The sequence below is a fragment of the Giraffa tippelskirchi genome, chromosome 2 (assembly GCF_054371585.1).
Source record: "Giraffa tippelskirchi isolate mGirTip1 chromosome 2, T2T-mGirTip1v1.2.pri, whole genome shotgun sequence".
NCBI classification, from domain to species: domain Eukaryota; kingdom Metazoa; phylum Chordata; class Mammalia; order Artiodactyla; family Giraffidae; genus Giraffa; species Giraffa tippelskirchi.
The window spans coordinates 176,495,653-176,515,109 of record NC_137276.1 but is presented as its reverse complement, the minus strand read 5'-3'; the positions used below and the strand labels follow the sequence as shown (position 1 = coordinate 176,515,109).

At 46.7% G+C, this 19,457-nt stretch overlaps 1 protein-coding gene and 1 long non-coding RNA gene across 5 annotated transcripts in view; one reads left to right on the top strand and one right to left on the bottom strand.

Moving 5' to 3' along the window:
* Positions 1-19,457, top strand: part of BOC (BOC cell adhesion associated, oncogene regulated) — a 77,902-nt gene that overhangs the window by 24,751 nt on the left and 33,694 nt on the right. For 3 of the 4 annotated variants that reach the window (XM_081572090.1, XM_081572092.1, XM_081572091.1), the window contains exons 3-4: positions 12,105-12,286; positions 12,985-13,263. In XM_081572090.1, coding sequence (XP_081428216.1) covers positions 12,190-12,286; positions 12,985-13,263 — 376 coding nt within the window. In that variant the 5' untranslated portion in view covers positions 12,105-12,189. The remainder of the gene's footprint in view (positions 1-12,104; positions 12,287-12,984; positions 13,264-19,457) is intronic. The other variant, XM_081572093.1, reaches the window with a different exon arrangement.
* LOC145539001 (uncharacterized) lies at positions 12,539-18,203 on the bottom strand. Its single transcript, XR_014077493.1, has 3 exons — positions 17,930-18,203; positions 14,628-15,899; positions 12,539-13,700 (listed from the first exon to the last, which is right to left on the bottom strand). It is a non-coding gene; the product is annotated as an uncharacterized LOC145539001 (long non-coding RNA).

The following is a 19,457-nucleotide window of genomic DNA, read 5'->3' as shown; positions in this document are numbered from 1 at the left end:
GAAATAGTCACTGGAGGCATTATACAGTGATGTGGAAGTCAGTTTTGAAGGATAATGAAGGGAGACAAAGATGATTCTGGGAGAAGGAAAGTGTGAAAAAGCAGCTTGCCCAGGGTTTAGGACTTGTGGGAGGAAGACAAGGGGAAGGTTGACTGCAGGCCAGTTATAAAGAGCCTACAAGGCTGTGTGAAGGAGTTTGAACCTTATTTAGTCATATTTCAAGTTTGGGAAGCTATCAGAGATGTGAGTCTTATTAGCTCATTTGCTTGTTTGTTTTTAACTGAACTCAAAAAGGAGAAAAAAATCAGTCCTAATTCCTTCACATTTTCAAATCAACTGCTTTTATTTGTTTCATATTCCCTTCCAGGCCCCTCACCCAAGTGCTTGAATGCTTTTAACAAAATGAGATCTGTTTTTTCCTTAATATCTTTTAAACATTTTTCATGTTGCTACTTGATCTAAAGATCACTTTTAATGGCTGCATAGTAGTCCATCGGTTATCCCACCTTAACTTATTTTAATCAGTATGGTAGAGTGAAAAGAGTTTTTTAAGAGTCAACCAGACTTCATTCAAATCTTGACTCTCTGGTTTGCCATCTGTGTGATCTTGGACAAAATATTAAATCACTCTGAGCCTTAATTTCCTCGTTTATAAAATAAGTTGATTGTATACCTACTGTACAGGGCCATTGTGAGAATTATATCAAATCAGGCAAATTATGGGTTGTAGCCTATAGGAGGCATTGCTCAGTGAATGGTTGTTTACTTGTCATCTTTACAAGATGTAAAGATGACATCTGTTTGGTTGAGCTTGATGTTCTAGAAAGAAGGTAGGTGACCATGTGGAGGCTTGTTAGTTGGGCAGAGGAAAATCAGGGAGCCAGTTTGAGGGCCCTCAACATGCACTGTCTGATACACAATAGCCACTAACACATGTGCCTACTGAGTGCCTGAGTGGTAGCTAGTCTGTGCTGTTATGTGTAGTAAATAGAAAACATACACTAGATTTAGGAGACAAAAATATAAAACACTATTAATAATTTTATATTAATTATGTGTTGATAATATTCTGGATATATTGTGTTAAAAAAGATATTATAAAATGATTTCTACTTGATTTTTCAGTGTGGCCGCTAGAAAATTTTGAACACTGTATGTGGCTTACATGGTGTTTCTCTGGCTGCTCTGACCAGAGTTAGTCCACAAGACCAATCATATACTGGGGGAGGGAATCGGCGAGTGGTTGGGGGAGCTCGGAGACAAGGATAAGTCCCAGGTTGGGCAGCTAAGTGGATGGTGAATTGTTACATAGTTTTAGGTAAGACAGGGGAAGAGTAGGTGGGTTAGTGGGGGTCCTCTGAGCAGTGAAATGAAAAGTATTGGTCTGGACCAGAGAAGCTGTCCCTGCTTTGCTGAAGAGCTGCCATTCCGGTCTCGCCACATCACACACGTCGTGGTGAGATTACTGACCAAAGTGTTCACTGCTGGGAGGGCTGGGAAGAGCTTGGCCGCTCTGCTGAGCTCCCCAAGCTCTCCAGCGCTGATCTGTCCCGGAGCCCCAGCTGTTCCTCCTTGCTCCTTTGTGGTGACCCCCAGGTGTTCCCACACACTCGTCTGTAACACGTGCAATGTGTGGAGCCAGAACAACCAGGAATAGGACTCTGTACAGGAGTCTTCTGTTCCAACTGGAACAACCTTCCCCTCCAAGGAAGGTTGTTCCAATAGGAACAGAAGTTGGAGGAGAAGGTTGCTCTGCAGGGAGCGCAAGAGTCCAGGGTCCTGGTCAGCCCTGTGCAGTTGTGTGTGTCTTCACCTACTCTGGTTGGCGGTCTTCAGACCTTTATGGGTCCCTAATTGATGGATTAGATGGATACGATGCTGAGACTGACTTCTGGGTAGCATTTCAGAAAACCAAATGCTATTTAGGTTTTAGAACTAGGAATTGAAAGTGTACCTGGCTCTGGAAATATCCACTGTACCATTTCCTGAGGAGTTGCTGGGATACAGGGCCTTGGAATCAAGATAAAAGCAAAGAAAAATGATGAGAACTTTTATATACTCTCCTACAGTCTTGTCCATTTTCACCTCCCCCCACCTGCCCTGGGGGTTGAGCTTAAGAAACTGAAGATTTTTGATGGCATTTCAGTGGGGAGTAGAATAGAGCAAGCTTGGAGGACAAAAACAAACCACAGCAAGCACTGGCATCTGCCTTGGTTTGAACAGTTTTATCTGACCTAGCCTGCTTGACTTTGGGCAAGGCAGGTGACAAAACGCTCGTATAGTAGGTGCTAGCATCACTCTGGTGGGGGCATTCCTAGCAAAGGGGCAACAGCATTTTGCTTTTTTAAAAAGCCATTGTTACCCACCCAGACCCTGCTTATAGTTGTCAGTTGGGTTAGGAGTTTCAAGTTCTTGGTTGGGGCTAGTACAACTCTGGGAGCATGTACATGGTTCATTCCTTCAACCACCATTCGCTGAGCTCTTCCTGTGTGCCAGACCATGGGATTTAAATTTCAACTGTAGGAGAGATTGTAAAAGTTTTTATAGTCTTTCTTTGGTTTTATTTTCTATCTTGATTCTAAATTTGTGATTTTTCACAGTCACAGAACAAAAGCCTATGTTTCACAACTTACAAAACTGATTCTTTATTCTTTAGGAATTTTATCAGAGCTTGGCACCAATTTCATTTTTTCTGAGAAGTTGAGACAAATGTACTCTGTTCTCTCCTCACCATCTCTCCCCTCCTTCCCTTTCTCAGCCCTGAGGAAAGATCATCTCTGGTCTCAGGGAGCCTCGAGTCTCACTTCTGGCCGATATACTCACGACAAGTCTTCGTCTGCTAGACAACCCACTCCATTGACTTGGAGGCCCCATATGCCCTTAGTTTGGCTGTGGCAGAACAACCAGCACCAGACCAGCCAGGGGAAAAAGTGGACCCCAGCTTGGCAGGCTGCTGTGTCCTCCTTTACAAACCTCCTTTACAAACCCCTACAGCGATTTATTTGTAAAGTGGTTTCATCCCATTGCAAAATTTGTGACTTTTTCAAGGCAACTGTGGAGAGCTAGGAATTGACTGCAGGCTTGATAGCTTGGGGAGGTAGGTGTTGCTGACTCAAATGCCCTTAAATTGACTGGGCTGGGTGCTGGGGGATAGGTAGGTAGGGGTGGGCACCTAGGCATAGAAAGCTGAATAAACAGAAAGGATTCTGTGGTCCGAGGCCCCGGTGTACCATGCCCACCCACCACACTGTCTCTCCCCGCATGCACGGGCTGCGCACACCTGTGACACCGCGTGCCCCAGCCCCTGCACAGATGCTGCTCTGCTCTCTGGGGAGCTCCCACTCCTTACCTCTTGCTGCCAACCCCAGGCCCCGTCTCAGCATCACCTCACTTCCTCCCTCCTGCCTTTCTGCCAGCTCAGACCTCTCTAGATTAGAGCTCTCTGGGGACCCAGTGCTTTTAAAAAGAAAGAAAGAAGGGAAAAGGGAGAAAAAAACAGAAAGAATGAAACTGGACCGAAGAGGCAGTGGTGCCTTGAGCTATCTCACTGCATTACAATGAATATGGACTCTATTAAGCTCCGTTCTGCCTGTTAGTGTTTCCCCGGGCAACACAGCCCCCATATGGCAAGCATGCAGCAGATTAGGGGAGGCCCCTGGGCCTCATTGAAGGCCGGGGGGCTTGACTGGCAGTTGAACCCCCTCCACACCTCCCCCTACTCCTCACACTTGACACTGCCTGTGTTTATCTAAAGCAAGGAGGGGGGGCCATTTGGAAGGTTTTTGTCCTGCTCTGAGAGAAGGGGGAGGAGGCTGGAGGTGCGGGGTGGAGGGGGGGACCGTTGTGGAAGGCTGTAGAGGTGGGGTGGAAGGGATAGGCGAGGAGGAAAGGCCTCATAAATATTCAAGAGGAGCCTTGAATGGAGAGAGAGAAATAAAGCAGATGGAATTCATGTTAAAGAACAGCACAATCACCCTGTTTTGAGCCCTCCAAAAACAAAAAAAAAGAAAAGGGAATGGCCTTCTAGGAGTGTAGAAGCTGCGTTTATCCAATTAGCAGGGTTGTCAAATTGAATTTATACGGAATAGGGGTGGGGGAGTGAGAAGTGAGTGTGGAAGAAAGAAAGTGGTTTTCCTTTTCTCTCTTTTTTCCACTTTGGCAATAAGGTTTGTAGAGTTTTTTCCCCCCATCTTTCTCTCTTTTAAGGTAGATTTAAAAAAAAAAAATCTCTTTGAGGAAAAGAGGCCATTTCAGGAAAAGATATATGTGACAAAGAAATGAGATCCCTTAGTTACTTTTTCCTCATACAGTGGAGGTGGGAGAGGATTAAATTGTCTAGTGGGCAAATCAAGAGGCCAGACCTTCTCTTTACTTGAAGGCAGAAGCAGCTCCTCTCTGAGGGGGATTCCTCCCAGATACTGTGTCCAGACTTCCTTTCCCCTTGCCTGGATGATAAAGGAATCTACCTCCCAGAGAAGAAAGAAACTCTGTCCATGTTGGTTAGCAGCTTGTTTTAAAATTTTGCGTTCGGTGTGAATTGGGATTAGCTAATCTCCTCAAAATGCCTCTGATTATATATTCCCCTTCTCAGAACTATCATAGTTCCCTTCTGCCTATGGTGTTAATTTCCATCTCTTCCCAGTCTTCTGCGGCATGACCCAATCTCAATTTCTTCCCTTGCCCCTTTTCATCCCTCTAGAATGGTCTCCAAAGTGGGATGCAAACTCCAAAGGGGAAATACAAGATATTCCATTAGGGCACTGGAAGAAAATAGTAGAGATTCTTTTAAAGGTTTATTTCTGTCCACAGAAGGAATAGGAAAGACATTCCATTTTTCTTCCGATATTTAGTATCAGTATTGACAATCATGCTTTTAGTCTATACATTGGGCGGTGACGCGGCACAGCAGAGATCCTCATTGCCGAGCAGGGACCTCACTCCATTAATCATTCACTCCCCAGCTCTCCTGTTCTCTGTTAAGTGGATTTACAGATTATATTATTTAGTTTTAACTAAATTAACCCTCACAATCTCTTCAAGTGGCTTGAAGAGATTGCTGGAAAGAAACTAGGTTGAAGAGTATGCTGATAATCCAGGCACATGCTAACAGGATGAAAACAGCAGAGCTGACCCTTTTCAAGTCGCATTAGGAGGTAAAAACAGTAACCGTGGAATCACATCTGATGAGAACTCAACAAATTAACATTCAAGCAGTCCTTTTGAAAGAGATTACATCCATATCATTAATGATGAATCGAATCCTAAGTAGGCTTTCTGCCTTAAGGTACTAGCTTAATGATATTATGAGACAGTCGTGATTAACATGTCATTAAAATATGGTTTCACTTTTACCTACTCTAGTTTGGCAATATGTGCATTTTATTTGTAAAATAAATACATGTGTATTAGGGATATTTGCCCAGAATATTTTTCTCATGAGGGAGCAAAATCAGAAAGGTTAAGAGACCACTGTTGAAGAGAAATGTCTACTTGATGCACCAGCCTCCACACATATCCTTCCCACCAGGTTAGGGTCACCCTCTGCAGTGCCCTCCAGCTCTTTACATATGCATATCTCAGAAAGCCCAGTTTCAAACCCACTTATCCAGAAAAACTTTTCCTGAAGGCCTAAAATTGAAAATGCTTTCCTCCCTCTGATCTCATTTGCCACTTCCCATTTGTGACTAAATTGGTGACCCATTAAGGTGTTGGAGTAAATCATGCTGAAATTGTTAGAGTAATCTCAAAACTTCAGTGGTTCTATGCAACAATGATTTATTCTCCTGTCATAGACTGTGCTGTCTTCTTCCATCTTGCAACTATGCTTTCTGAAACATGGGATGTGGTCCACTGGCAATGGAAGGAGGGAGAAGCAGCCCCCTGTCCTTTAGCTCTTAACTGTCTGGGCCTGGAAATAACACAGAACATGCTCACTCACACATCAATGGCCGGCCCTGGTCTCATGGTCACGTGGCCCTAAGCCAACTGCAGAGCAGGCTGCAAAATGAGGAGTTAATGGATATTTGCACTGATTGACTCATGTTCCAAGCTTTATTTTAAGCTTCTCGGGACAGAATCCATCTTCTAGTACAGTACTTTGCATTTGTTGTTGTTCTGTCGCTAAGTCATGTCTGACAGTGACCTCGTGGACTGTGGCCTGCCAGGCTCCTCCTCTGGTCTCCACTGTCTCCCGGAGTTGGCTCAAATTCATGTCCACAGAGATGGTCTTCTATAGGACAGGTCACAGTGATATTTTTTTCTTCCCAGTAGTTATAATAATATTGCAGTATACATAGTTTTTTTTTTTTTAATAGAAAACACACGTACAAACTTTGGATAAGGAATAAGCTAGAAATATATCAGAGGCTGGCTAGAGCACAACTCATACTTAGGACCATCTAACCACCATTGTTCTTCCCTGTGTGATCTCAGAGTGGTCTGGGTAGATGTTCCAGATACTAGTTTTGAACTGTATTGCATAATGTGGTAACCACTAGCCCTACTGGTTAAAGTAAAATTAAAAATTCATTTCTTTAGTCTTCCATTGGCAGGTAAAGAACCCACCTGCCAATGCAGGAGATTTAAGAGACGAGTTTCGATCCCTGGGTGGGGACGATCCCCTGGAGGAGGACAAAGCAACCCACTCCAGTATTCTTGCCTGGAGAATCCCATGGAGCCTGGCAGACTACAGGCCATGGGGTCGCAAAGAGTCAGATATGACTAAAGTGACTTAGCACAGCAAACATTAGCCATACTTTAAGTACTTAATTGCCACAAGTGCCAGTGGCTACCTAGCAGGTTGGACAGTACAAATATAGAACGTTTTCATCATTGCAGAAAATTCTATCGAAGGCATTCTTGTGAAGAACGTTAAGAGATTGTTCTAGATTGGAATCTAAATGGTAAAAGAATGAAAATGACCACACAGAAAGTTACTGTTGTAGATAATGATCCAGGTAACATTTTTATGCATAAGGAAGTAAATTCAAAAACATCCTAAATTTAGTTCTAAAAGCAGTTGAAAGCAGTTGGTTAATGTGACCCAGAAAGTCTTTGGGAGGCAGTGTCAGTATAGTAAGAGCACTGGACTAGGCATCGGGAGACCTGACTTGCAGTCCTGGATCCCTGTTCTTAGTTGGGAGACTGTCCATCAACTTCTCTGCACCTGGCTTTCCTCATTTAGAACACCAGATACCTGTTAGGTGTTCTCCTGAGGTATTATCTTTTCCTCGTGCATGAGTGTGTACTAAGTTGCTTCAGTCGTGTCTGACTCTTTGCAACCCTAAGGACTGTAGCCCACCAGGCTCCTCTGTGCATGGGATTCTCCAGGCAAGAATACTGGAGTGGGTTGCCATGCCCTCCTCCAGGGGATCTTCCCAACCCAGGGATAGAACCACTTATGTCTCCTGCATTGGCAGGCAGGTTCTTTACCACTAGCACCACCAGGGAAGTCCTATCGTTTCCTCAGGTCCCTCCTAACTTAAAATATTTCCCTTTAGTTACATCTGTGGGTAAATGCTTTTTATGTTAAAAAAAAAAATGCCCTTTCTTAAATGCTCTTCCTAGATCTGCCTACAATCACGTATTCAGCTGTCTGAGAAATCAGTTCACTCGTTTGCCCAGGATTTCCACAGTGTCACTCCTTTGTGCACTAGGACCACCCTTCTTCTTGAGACCGAGGGCTGCCAGCCTGCACCTTCCAGGCACTCAGCATCACCTTCTCAGGGCAAAACTTCTCTCTGCCTTGGGAAAGGCCTGTCTTACTCCACAGAGTTGCAAACATATGGAAAAAATGTAACTTGGGGTCAAGAATAGTTCTTTTTTCATCTAGCCAGCCCCCATCAGCCAGTGGAATAAGAACATTGTCAGATCTCATTCTTGCACCTGAAAGGGTGTTTTTAAGAAAGACTCTCGTGCAGCATTGGTGGTAGAATGGTGAGCACAGCTGCCTTCCAAAGAAGGAAGCTCTGTGCTGTCTACTGCTCTCCTCTGCAACTCCTCCTTTTGTTGGTCATGGGACATCCATAGCGGGTGTTTGGCATTATAGACGGTGGAGGCTTCTCTCTGCGAGAGCTACAGTGCGTGGCTGACCGGGGATGACGTGTGGCCTCGGGTGCCCCTGCCTCACTCTCGCTTCCGCCGGCCCTCTTGGGAGAAGGTGGAGTTGGCCTCCTCCAGCTGATGATCGACTCTCGGTTGTTTGTAATTTTCTCTTGCAAAATAAATACTCCAAGGCTGTAATTTCTCGTGCTTGGGCTCAACCTTAGACGTGTATTCTGCTGTTGTTGTTTTTGGAAAGTTTCAGAAATGTCTGCTTGGAGATTATTTCAGTGGGAACATGTATGTCAGCAGTTCAACTTCTCGGATGCATTTTCTTTTATTTTTCGTGTTCAAATAACCCTTAAAAATAGAAAGTACCTAGGCCTCAGTGAGGAAGTCATGTCAAAAATTCGTTTTCCATTCACTCTGCTTCTGATTTTTTTCCCTTGCTCTCTCTTCCTGAGAATATGCAGAGAAAATAAGAAGGATCTACACAGACTTTGCATTGCCAAGAAAAATAACAGGCCTTACTGTTGCCTTCACCCAACTTTGAAATTGTACCTTGTTCATTTCACAGTGGGACAAAGTTACACTGCAATTAGGTACTCCAGTTAAGCCTCACTTGCCTTTTTTATCATTAAAAAAAAAAGTTCTCAGAAATCTATATTTTTGCAACTATTTTTCTAGACCAAGCCCTCTAGGTCACTTGGTCCAGGAAGTAGCTCAGTTTCCCCAACTGCTGAATAAGATGCATCATAGGCTGTGGGGATCCCTCTACCTCCATACTGTTGTCACAGTTTCTCTTTGACATGAAGGAGACCCCACGTGTCCTCTTTGGGCTCAGTGAGGGGTACCTGCTTACAACCCTGTCATGGGGATTCATGAGTTAACTCCTTTCTCCCTCATTGGACACCTGCTTCCTCACTCTCCTCCCTCCCCAGCTACATTCTTTCCTCCTTGTTGCTTTTAAAAGCAGGATGGTGTGGCTGGCACCAGTAGTGAGGTCTGTTTCCATTTTGAACCTTATAAATCATGCAGGGTGCAGAAGTAACAGGAATTGTTTGGCTGGTCCTCGTTAAGCAGGAGGGGGTCTAGGCTGAATTTCCTCAGTAAAACCTCTGTCGACTTTACAACCCAAACACCTCCGTGGCCACCGTGCGCTAGGATAAGAAACAGCCGTCCTCTCCGCCTCTGTCGGCTTGTCTTCTTCCTGCTCTTTATTACTTTGTCTTCATTCTGTCTCCCTGTCGCCTCCTTCCTTCCCTTCCTCCTTTCTTTCTTGGGGCATGGAAAGAGCAGGTCATGAGCAAGCAAGTTCCCTAAAATCCTGTAACTGGTCACTCATGCCATATTCTAGATAAATATGTTATTTCATTGAGGGAAAGTAGAGAATTAAAACTAGTATCTGGATGATTGAAACTAGTATCTGGGCACCAAAGGCTTGCTTTTTGGTTTCTGTGTGTAACTGTATTAATGAACTTTTCCTTAACAAACAGGGATTCAGAAATCTGAAAATTAAAATTTTACACTGTTAGAATTCCTCATTGCTCTACCTCATTCTGTTCAGACTCAGTTCATTAAGCACCCACTGGGTGCAGAGAGCTGGTAGGAAAAAACATGAAAAGGCTACTATTGTGGTTAAAAGCATAGAACTTTGGAGTGAGCCCAACCTGGTTTCATTCCAGGCCTACAGTTATACGACATTGGGCTAGTTACTTACCCTCTGGAACTCAATTTCCTTGCCTATAAAATGGGGATAATGGTCCCCATCTTATAGAGTGATTCTGAAGATTAAAAGAATACCTCATGAAAAGAGCTTAACCAGGTACCTGTAATGGTAACGGGCATGCCTTCCCCAGTCATGCTCGCATCCTTAGCAGCTTTCCTTCATTTCACTGTTCTAATAGCACGACCCTGTGATCTATTGGATTGTCTGGAAAAGAGCAGAAACTCTCTACACCTAGAAGAAAAATACTTGTCAGGAAAAGTTTAACATTTTTCTTTAAAACCTCTTTTAGAAAATGTTCCTGTCCTTTTCCAGAACAGTGGAGGAGACTTGGGGGGGGTCCTCTGATGTCAAGGATACGAGGCAAAGGGAAGGATTAAAACTCAAGGGGAAAGGACTCTTCCCTAGAAAACATTGCAAACCCCAGTGTAGAGCTGGATTCAAGATCTGGTTTGGAGGGGTGCTTGTTGGGCAGAGCTATGTAGCCCTGTTCACTCAGCAGCCAGGTGAAAAGCTGAAGAGCTAGAGGAACATGAACAAGGGAAAGGTTTAGGCAGATCTTAAGTACTTCCTAGCACAGAGCAGTAGCCTCAAGCCCACCCTTCGGCCCCTATGTGAGGAGCGATGGGGGTTGAGAGGCCCAAGACGGGCTCTGACACCAACCCGTGCATGTAGCCAGAACTCCAGAGACTGCGGAGCTAACACAGCTCTCAGTTGGGCAGCTTAACCCTCCTCTGAGTTTTCATTGTTGACTGTAAGTTTTGGAAAGAGTTGCTGGTTAGATAACTGCTCCAAAAGAGTTAGCACTTTAATGGGACTTCCCTCACAGTCCAGTGGCAAAGACTCGGAGCTCCCAATGCAGGAGGCCTGGGTTCAATCCCTACTCAGGGAACTAGATCCCACATGCTGCAACTAAGAGCTTGTGCAGCCAAATAAATAAACGACTTAAAAAAAAAAAAAAGTTGGCACTTTGAATCTAAGTCACCCTTCTGGAAATAATTATGAAAACTGCCACATGTGCATGATTCAGGAAGATGCATCCACTGCCTAGGTCATTGTGACGCTGCCTTCGGGGACCTGAAACTCTGAAGTCTTCCTGCCTGATAGGATGTTGGCACACCTTTCACATTGGTCTCATGTTCTTTATAGAGCAGTGAAAAGCACAGAAGCAAGATCATGGTTTAGACTGTGACAGAAGTGTGTATACATTCACCTCTCTGTGATTTTGATGAATCCTTTAAACACCGTAGCCTAAACGAGGCATGAAAAATAATATTGTGGAAGAGGAGGAATTTCTCAGCAGGCAAGAAGAGGGTGGCTGATAGGTGAGATCTGTCATCCAGTGGCTGGAGGAGCAGTGCAGTCTGGACCCCAGGGACATGTTCTGGGTGGAGGCGCAACACACTATCAGGAGTACAGACTTTGTAGAGATGGAAAACACTAGAATTTCAGCACCAGGGGCAGAGAGAACAGGGGCCTTGGCTGATATGTGATTTTTTTTTGGTCTGTGTTTGTGTCTAGGGGTGCAGAGGTTACAGACAAGCTGAGGAGGGTTGGTTCGTTCCAGGAATCAAAGAAGGTTGATAGAGATGTTGGTGAAGAGCTGGTGTGAGTTGAAACAGATCTTGCATGAGCCTTGGAGACTTTAGGGATGTTACTTGTTAGTCGTAGTAGTTGTATCAGTCGCTCAGTCATGTCTGACTCTTTGCAGTCCCATGGACTGTAGCCACCAGTTTCCTCTGTCCATGGGATTTTCCAGGCAAGAAGATTGGAGTGGGTTGTCATTTCCTTCTCCAGGGGATCTTCCCAGATCAGGGATCAAACCCATGTCTCCTGCACCGGCACGCAAACTCTTTACCACTGCACCACCTGGGGGTGTTAGTAACTTCACCTAAATGAGGGATGCAGGGTTCATTCATTATACCTGTGACAGTGCTGTGCACAGTGGTCCGTATTAGTGGCATGGCATGCCACATGGCCGTGGACACCTGGGCTCCTGCAGGAACATGGTGAAAATATCTGCCTCCTTTTCCAGCATCATTGCTAAACATTCACTGTCCTGAGCCTGGGACATGGCTGCAGGTCTCAGCCTGTCCATCTGCTGGGCTGTTCTGTCCTTGTGGCTATGGGTGCCCTGGGCAAGGCTCTGGCATTCTTACCATGACATCACCTTCCAGCTCAGAGGGGCAACTTAGAAGCAGCTTATTTTAGATAAGAAATGGCATGTTGTGTTCCTTGGTCTTCCAGCAGTCCAGCCAGGTCCACACTTTGGATGTCACCACCATGGGGGTGTCCCAGGCATTCTCACCATGGCCCTTTCTCTGTCTCTTTCTCACAGCAGAGCGTGGTAGGGGATTGTGGTACCTCTTTGAGTGACTCCGGTGGCTTCTGGGACATTGGCTTTGGACCTTTTGTGACACAGCATGCCTCGTGGGATGATGACCACGCAGAGAAGAAAACAGCCCAAGGCCATACTCGCCTGCCTCCTCTTGGCTGCCACTGGCTGCTTTGCGGACCTGAGTGAGTGTTTTCCTTGCTTTCTCTGAGGCCCCCTGGCAGGAGCACTTTGCCCCTAGTGTCAGAGAGAATCATCAGCATTTGACAAGGACCCTCTAAAAAGGCCTTCTTCCTCCTGGATTTCAAAGAGCATTTTTTTCCCACTGACCTTCAGGGACATGTTCAATAATATGAGATGAGAAATGAGCTCAATTACATCATATCAGTTGTTACTTTGTTGTTTTAATCATTTCAAACATATGCTAGGGAAGAGTAACAGTAATAACTGAATTGCCTTTATTGAGCACTTATTATATGGGGTTACAGCAGGCAGTTTACGTGCATTGTGTGTAAGCTTCCCAGCAACGCTGTGAGACCAATATTATTAGTCCCATTTTACAGATAAGAAACTGAGACTCCAAAAGGCTAAAGTCACCTGGCTCAGAAGCGGTGGCACTGGGATCCAGATGCAGGTCTTATTCAAGTTCAAAGCCTGAGCTCTTGTCATCCCACCATACTGCCACTCCAGTCTACCTTCTGGGAACCAGGCCAGGTTAGGGACTGGGCCTAAGGTCAGCAGAGTTTCTTCAGAGAAGCATCAACCTCTCTCTCTGGATGGCTCAGGTCTGAAAGGCTGCCTGGGTGCTGTGCTTCTGAGCGCATCATGCTGTTGGTTTCCTGGGGGGTGTCAGTTCATCGCTGCATCCCTGTTCTTCCTCCAGATGAGGTTCCTCAGGTCACTGTCCAGCCTTCTTCCACTGTCCAGAAGCTTGGAGGAACTGTGATCCTGGGCTGCATGGTGGAGCCCCCCTGGATGAACACCACCTGGCGCCTGAACGGGAAGGAGCTGAATGGCTCGGATGACACCCTGGGCATCCTCATCACCCGCGGGACCCTTGTCATCACTGCCCTCAACAACCACACCGTGGGCCGGTACCAGTGTGTGGCCCGGATGCCTGCAGGGGCCGTGGCCAGCGTGCCAGCCACCGTGACACTAGCCAGTGAGTCCTGCTCCTCTGCCCACCTCCTACTCTTTCTCTGTTCCCCATGACAAGTAACACTCCCCCTGTTGTTAGCCTTATCATAAAAAGGGCCTTACCAGCGGACCTATCTGATCAGACAGTGGTGGCTGCCCAGTAATCTCCAGTGTCTGGGGGACCTTTGAGCTCTCTGGGTAGGGGCCATACCAGGAGTGAGTGTCTATCCTGAAGGGAGCTTGACATGGTTGACCTGTTTCTGTGGGCCCCAGAGCTGGGCCATGCCATGCCTTTCTACTTGGTCACTCTGTGGTCTTAGATGTGATGGTGCCAGCTCTTTGCTGCCTGCCCCTGCCCACTCCATCCTCAGAGCATGTACAGGGCTACGTGTGGTCTGAACAGATACTGCCCATTTCCTCTTGGCCTCCTGCGTGTCTCAGGGGCAGGCCTATTCCAGATGCCTGGAATACAAACAGTAGAACACAATGAAGAGGCAACTGTGTGATAAAGAGGGAAAGAGGAAAAGATGAGGAGACAGTTGGTCCAAAGAGGATGCCGGGAGAAGCCTTCTTACTACACTTACATTTAAGTACCACTTGGATATACTGCCGTGCCCAAGCTCAGTGTACACACTACCTGATTTTCCATGGGAAATGAGACTTGTCTGATTAAATAAACTCCCGAAGGCTACAGAGCAGCCCTAACACCTGTTCTTATATGCTGAGTCTATGGCCAGGAAACATTTAGCCCTTGAACAATGCAGGGTTAGGGTCGCTGATCCTCTGGACAGTTGAGACTCTACATATAACTCATAAGGGATCCTCTGCATCTGAGGTCCAACCAACCTCTGGTCATGTGGTACTGTAGTATTTATTATGGGAAGAGACCCATAGCCAAGTGGACCCATGTAGTTCAAACACATGCTGTTCAAGGGCCAACAGTATTAAGAATTACTTCCCCTTCCCTGCTGGCCCAGTCGGTAAAGAGTCTGCCTGAAATGCAGGAGACCCCGGTTCGATCCCTGGGTCAGGAAGATCCTCTGGAGAAGGAAATGGCAACCCACTCCAGTATTTGTTGCCTGGAGAATCCCATGGACAGAGGAGCCTGGGGAGCTACAATCCATGGGGTCACAAAGAGTCGGAAACGACTGAATGACTAACACTTTCACTTTCTCTGCTGGCTGAAGTGTAGGAACAGGGAACCTTGCTGAGAGCTTAATGGGGTTTGGACTTACTCTTTGAGGTCTCTGTCCCCTCCTGACTCAGCAGTGCCCCTTGTCCCAGACACCCTGCCTGCATATCACCATCATCATCTCCCTTGTTGATATTGTAGTTCTGGGAGATTGGGTCTCCTTATGTTATGGTTCATACCAGAGGTAGGACACTTACAAAATGCTCTTGAAAGTCAGCTGGGCTCCCTGAAGTGTGAGGCGTGAGTCCTGAGAGGGGAATGGTGAGAGCTGGAAAAGTAGAAAAGCGGGAGGAGAAAAGACCCTTCATTGCCTCTGGTTTCCAGATGCCTCTGGCCTTCAGTCCGTGGGAGAACAGAGAATAGAACAGAGGCTGCCACAGTATGCCTGTTTTCTTGGGAAGCAGTCTAGCACCCCTGCCCTCTGCTCAGAGGAGGGAGGGAGGAAGGCAGGGGGTCCCCCGCTACCCTCCTGGGGGCAAGGCCGGGGGGAGGGCTGCATCTTAGAGCCCCGCACACAGTGGGAGCCACTTTTTCTTGGTGGCTGCAGCAGTACTCACTGACCCTGAGTGCCAGACCTCTAGAGAGCAGGCTTAGAGTTCGGGTTACAGTCAGAGTTCAGTGAGGGAGGCAGGCCCGGGGCCCCCAGCTGTGCTGGTGGGCTAGGGGAGGGTGCTTCACTCAGGTGAGAAGGTGGGGAGGGATCATCTTGTCATAGCAAGAGGGGCTGAGGTCAGAGCTGCGCTTCTTACCATCATACTTCTCTTGTATATTTTTTAATGATAATTAAAAATGACACATAGTTTCGAATATACAGAAAATGTCTCCCCAACATCCTCGCAGAGCCACCATTGTCATTTTAAAGCGTACCTTTCTAGTCTTCATCTGTACCCATATTTTTACAGCACTGAAGATACTTACTATCTTTAGTCTCTCCCCTTTGACATTGTAGGACAAGCATTTTCCATTGGCCGTATGACCATATTTACATTTTTTTTGAGTATAAAGTGCATCCAGTAAAGTACACAAAGTGCACTAGTCTCAAGTGAACACTTTGTGTTTTTCACATGTACATTCTCTGTAACCACCTCACCAGCAGGCTCCTAGTTCATCTGTCTTCTGTCGCCCACCAGAGCAGAGGCATAGTTGTGCACGGCCCTGGAACATCCCAGAGTGACGCCGCTATAATGTACGGCACCCTTCTCCTAGTGCTGAGCAAGGAGATCCCTGCCAGTTGTTCATCTTTACAAATAAGAGGTGCTTTTTAGCAATGTTTGTGCCTTTGAAGGGGGCCTCTGCTCCTCCAGGAGGTTTGCGACCCTGCAGATAGTCAGCCCTTGTCTGTGAAGATCCAGGAGACTCTCTAACTTGGCCCACTCAGGAGCTAGGCTGCACCTTTCACTGCTTGGAGGAAGAGAGAGCTGGAGAGTAGAAGATTTATTTTGGAGCACTCCTTCTACTTCAAGGTGAATCTGTGTGAGGAGAGACAATTTATAACCTTTATTTTTTAAAAATTCCTGGCCCCTCTTTCTCTGGTGCTTGAAGGGATCTGCAGTTGGCAGTGAGGACAAAGGGAAGGGTTTGGTTGCAACCCAAGGAGGCACGGTGAGAGAAGAGGGGGCTTGTGCAGAAGCCGAGGCGAGTCTTGTTTGAACGCCAAGAGCTATTGGCGTGTCACTTAGACATGAATCAGAAGGGAAATGTTTGGGCCTGACCAGAAGATGGATGGAGAAGTGCTGGAAATGGAGAGCAGGCCTGCAGGGTCTGTGTCCTGGGACAGAGGGAGTTGGTGGACTGGAACTACAGCCTCCCAGACTTGGAGGAGGCAGGGACGGGGTGGCGGGAAGGTGGGAGAAAGGGGTGCTGTCTTTGGGTTAATGCCATGGGGAATTTGGCCCAGACTCAGCAGCTGGATTAAGTTTCCGAAAGCACATTCCTGAGCAGAATGGGGGCTGTGTTTTGCCAGTTGGCTGGTGCGCGAGGGAGGCTGAGCCGGAGAAGGGATTACAGGAGGCACGGTCTGCATTCAGAGGCGAGGCTGGGCAGCAGCGTGCTGGCGCGCACACACGCACGCCTGCACACCCACACTTGGTGTCTCAGGCTTCCTTCTCCTCCTCCTCCGGTCTCTCCTGTGTGCATTCAAACATTTGTCCTCAGACAGAGCGTGTGCTGTTTGACCTCCCTGGCAGGACGCCGCCTCCTGTGTCTTAGTGAACTCCTAGAGATCACTGGGGGCTTCCTGTGATGGGGGCTAGAACCTGGCTTGAGGATCCAGGGATGTGGAGGAGGCTGCCAGCCGAGCCTTCCTGGTCCAGACCGCTGTCACTCTGATGCCAGGGGGTGCAGGTGAACTCCACCCCTGCCTGCTGGCATCAGGTAAAATGGAACCACATGAAGCCTCAGTGGTGCGCTCCCACCCTCTCCTCTGAGTGGTCCTGCCCATGTGGAGACCTGCTATCCTTCCTGCTCTCCTCTATGGAGAAGTATTTTTTCCTGTTTCACTTAAGCTTTCCTTGTGGTGAATCTCTCTTGTTGCTAATGCTTCACTTCAGACCATCTTGTCTAATTCTTTTGAAATGTTTTTACTTTGCTCTCCTTTCTTCTTCTTGCCTGTCTTTTCACAATCTTGACACCCAGAGGCCAACCATTTCACATGGCTCTGAGGTTCCCACACTGTGCACCTGAACCAAAAGCAGATGTCACCCACGGACACCTCATTCCTTGTTCTGGCCCCCGAGATGGCCTTAGCATCATTCCCCACACAGCATAGCAAGTAATCATGACTAGTTCAGAGCCGCGTGCCACAGGAAAGCTGTTTTCTGTCCCTTATCGCAGTTATCTACCATTCAGATAAACTCCTACTTTCATTTTTTATCTTTTTCCCTATGTTTTCAATTAATTCTTCAAGCTGTCCTATTATCCCCAGGTCCTACTCGTACTTGGAAATAGGCAGTAACTGCATGGATGTTCTCTATCTGGGAAGATACATAAGTGGCTCTATGACTTCACACTGGCTAATGTGAAGTCTTAAGCTGGTGCTGGTTTACTTGTGAGCAGATCCATAACCCCTCCTTAAGGTCTTTAAGCCCTAGGGCCGGTCAGAGAGTGATCTTTCTCTGGTTTCAGAGATCAGAGGCAAGGCAGCAGACAGAAGAGGTAGGAGTTCCCCTTCGGCAGCTGTCTCCATGACTCTGTGCCTTAGAGGAAAGGTCAGAAGGAGACAGGGGCCCTTTGTTACCATAATTTAACACAGGAGTGAAATGAAGAGCCAAACTGGTGTAATGGAAAAAACATGAAACTTAAACCCAGGATCTTTTAAGTTTTAACTCTGCCGCTGGAGGGTTCATGTAGCTTTGGACAAATCCCTTAATCTCTCAGATGGTCACAACTGTGAAATGAGCTCAGAACTGATTACATCATCAGTCTTATGGTTTTGTTTTTTAGAGAATCAAATGAGAGAATATGTGATAGTACTATTTTGAAGCAGGCTTTTTTCACTCACCCATGTGGTCAACACGTATTTGTGGAGCATCCTCTTGGAGGAGGCTCTGGGGCCTGTTCTCTGCTGCCCAGCTCCGTTCTGGAAGCAGCCCTTAGGATCACACAGTCCAGGGGGCCAAAGCTTCCATCTCAGCCAGAGCCAAGAGAGACGACTGGCTTATCAGGGGCAGAGGACAAACCCATTTCCTGTGAATTTTGTAGCTCCCTCTCTACACATGTTCTCCAACCTGGATTCCAACCTCCCTGCCACTTTGAGAGCAGCCCATAGTGTCACTGCATGTATGTTGTCACTGTAGCCCAAAGAGGTGTCCATTTATGCCTTTGTTGGTTCACTGATGCGTGTTGTTGCAACCAGACAGCACTGGCAGGCTGGGCCAACCCTGGCCCTTGGTGTGGTTAAGTTCCATGAACAGAAGCCGTGTCTCTTCTCTTCTTTCTTTCCCTAAACTCTGATTCCCATCAAACACTTCCTTAAGGTCTTCTATGCTGTGACCCTGAATTAGAACAGGCCACTAAGGCCAGCTGTCAACATTTTCTTAAAACATTTCTAGCTTCCTTTATCCTTGTTTTTAGTCAGGGTTCTCCAGAGAAGCAGAATCAATCACTATAAACACACACACAGACACACATATGTAAAATTAAGGCTTCCCTGGTGGCTGAGACAGTAAAGAATCTGCCTGCAATGTAGGAGACCTGGGTTCCATCCCCAGGTTGGGAAGATCCACTGAAGAAGGGAATGGCAACCCACTCCAGTATTCTTGCCTGGAGAATCCCCATGGACCGAGGAGCCTGGCAGGCTACAGTCCATGTGGTCACAAAGAGTCGGACACAACTGAGTGACTAAGCACATGTGTAATTTTATGGAGAACATATATATAATTATATGCATACTCACATGTATGGGGGAGAGAGAGAAATAGACAAAGGAAAAAAGAAAGAAGAAGATTTATTTCAAAGGATTGGCTCACATGATTATGGAGGCTGGAAAGTCCAAAATCATCAGGCAAGCCAGCAGGCTGGAGATTTGTGCAATCCACTAGGTAACCAGGAAACCAACCATTCTCTATCCCTGAGTTCAATAGCTTGATGTTTTGGAGGTTGGTGTCCTGAAACCTGGGGAGCATTTAGAATTTACTGCAGCACAGTAAGACCTACTCTGGGCTATTGAGGATCTCTCAGTCTGATGGAGGAGATGGACTGCAGTTACCTGTTAGCCATAAAACAAGTCAGAGCCATGAGTTGCCTGAGAGACATAAACAGATTTTAATGGGACTTGAGAGGAACAGTGATTCATTTCCATTTCAGGGAATTGAGGAAGACTCAAGGTTGAGCCTTGAAGAATGTGTGTGGGACAACCTTTATCTCCAGTGTTTTGAGTCCTCTCACCTTTCTCAGGCCTTCAACAACTAAGTTCAGCTCTCTACACTGTACACTTAGACCTAAGCCCAGTGCCATTTCTGGGACGGTGCAGATGCTTCACAGTGAGTGCAGTCAGATTCTGAAATCAGGATCGGGTAACAAGAGACAGT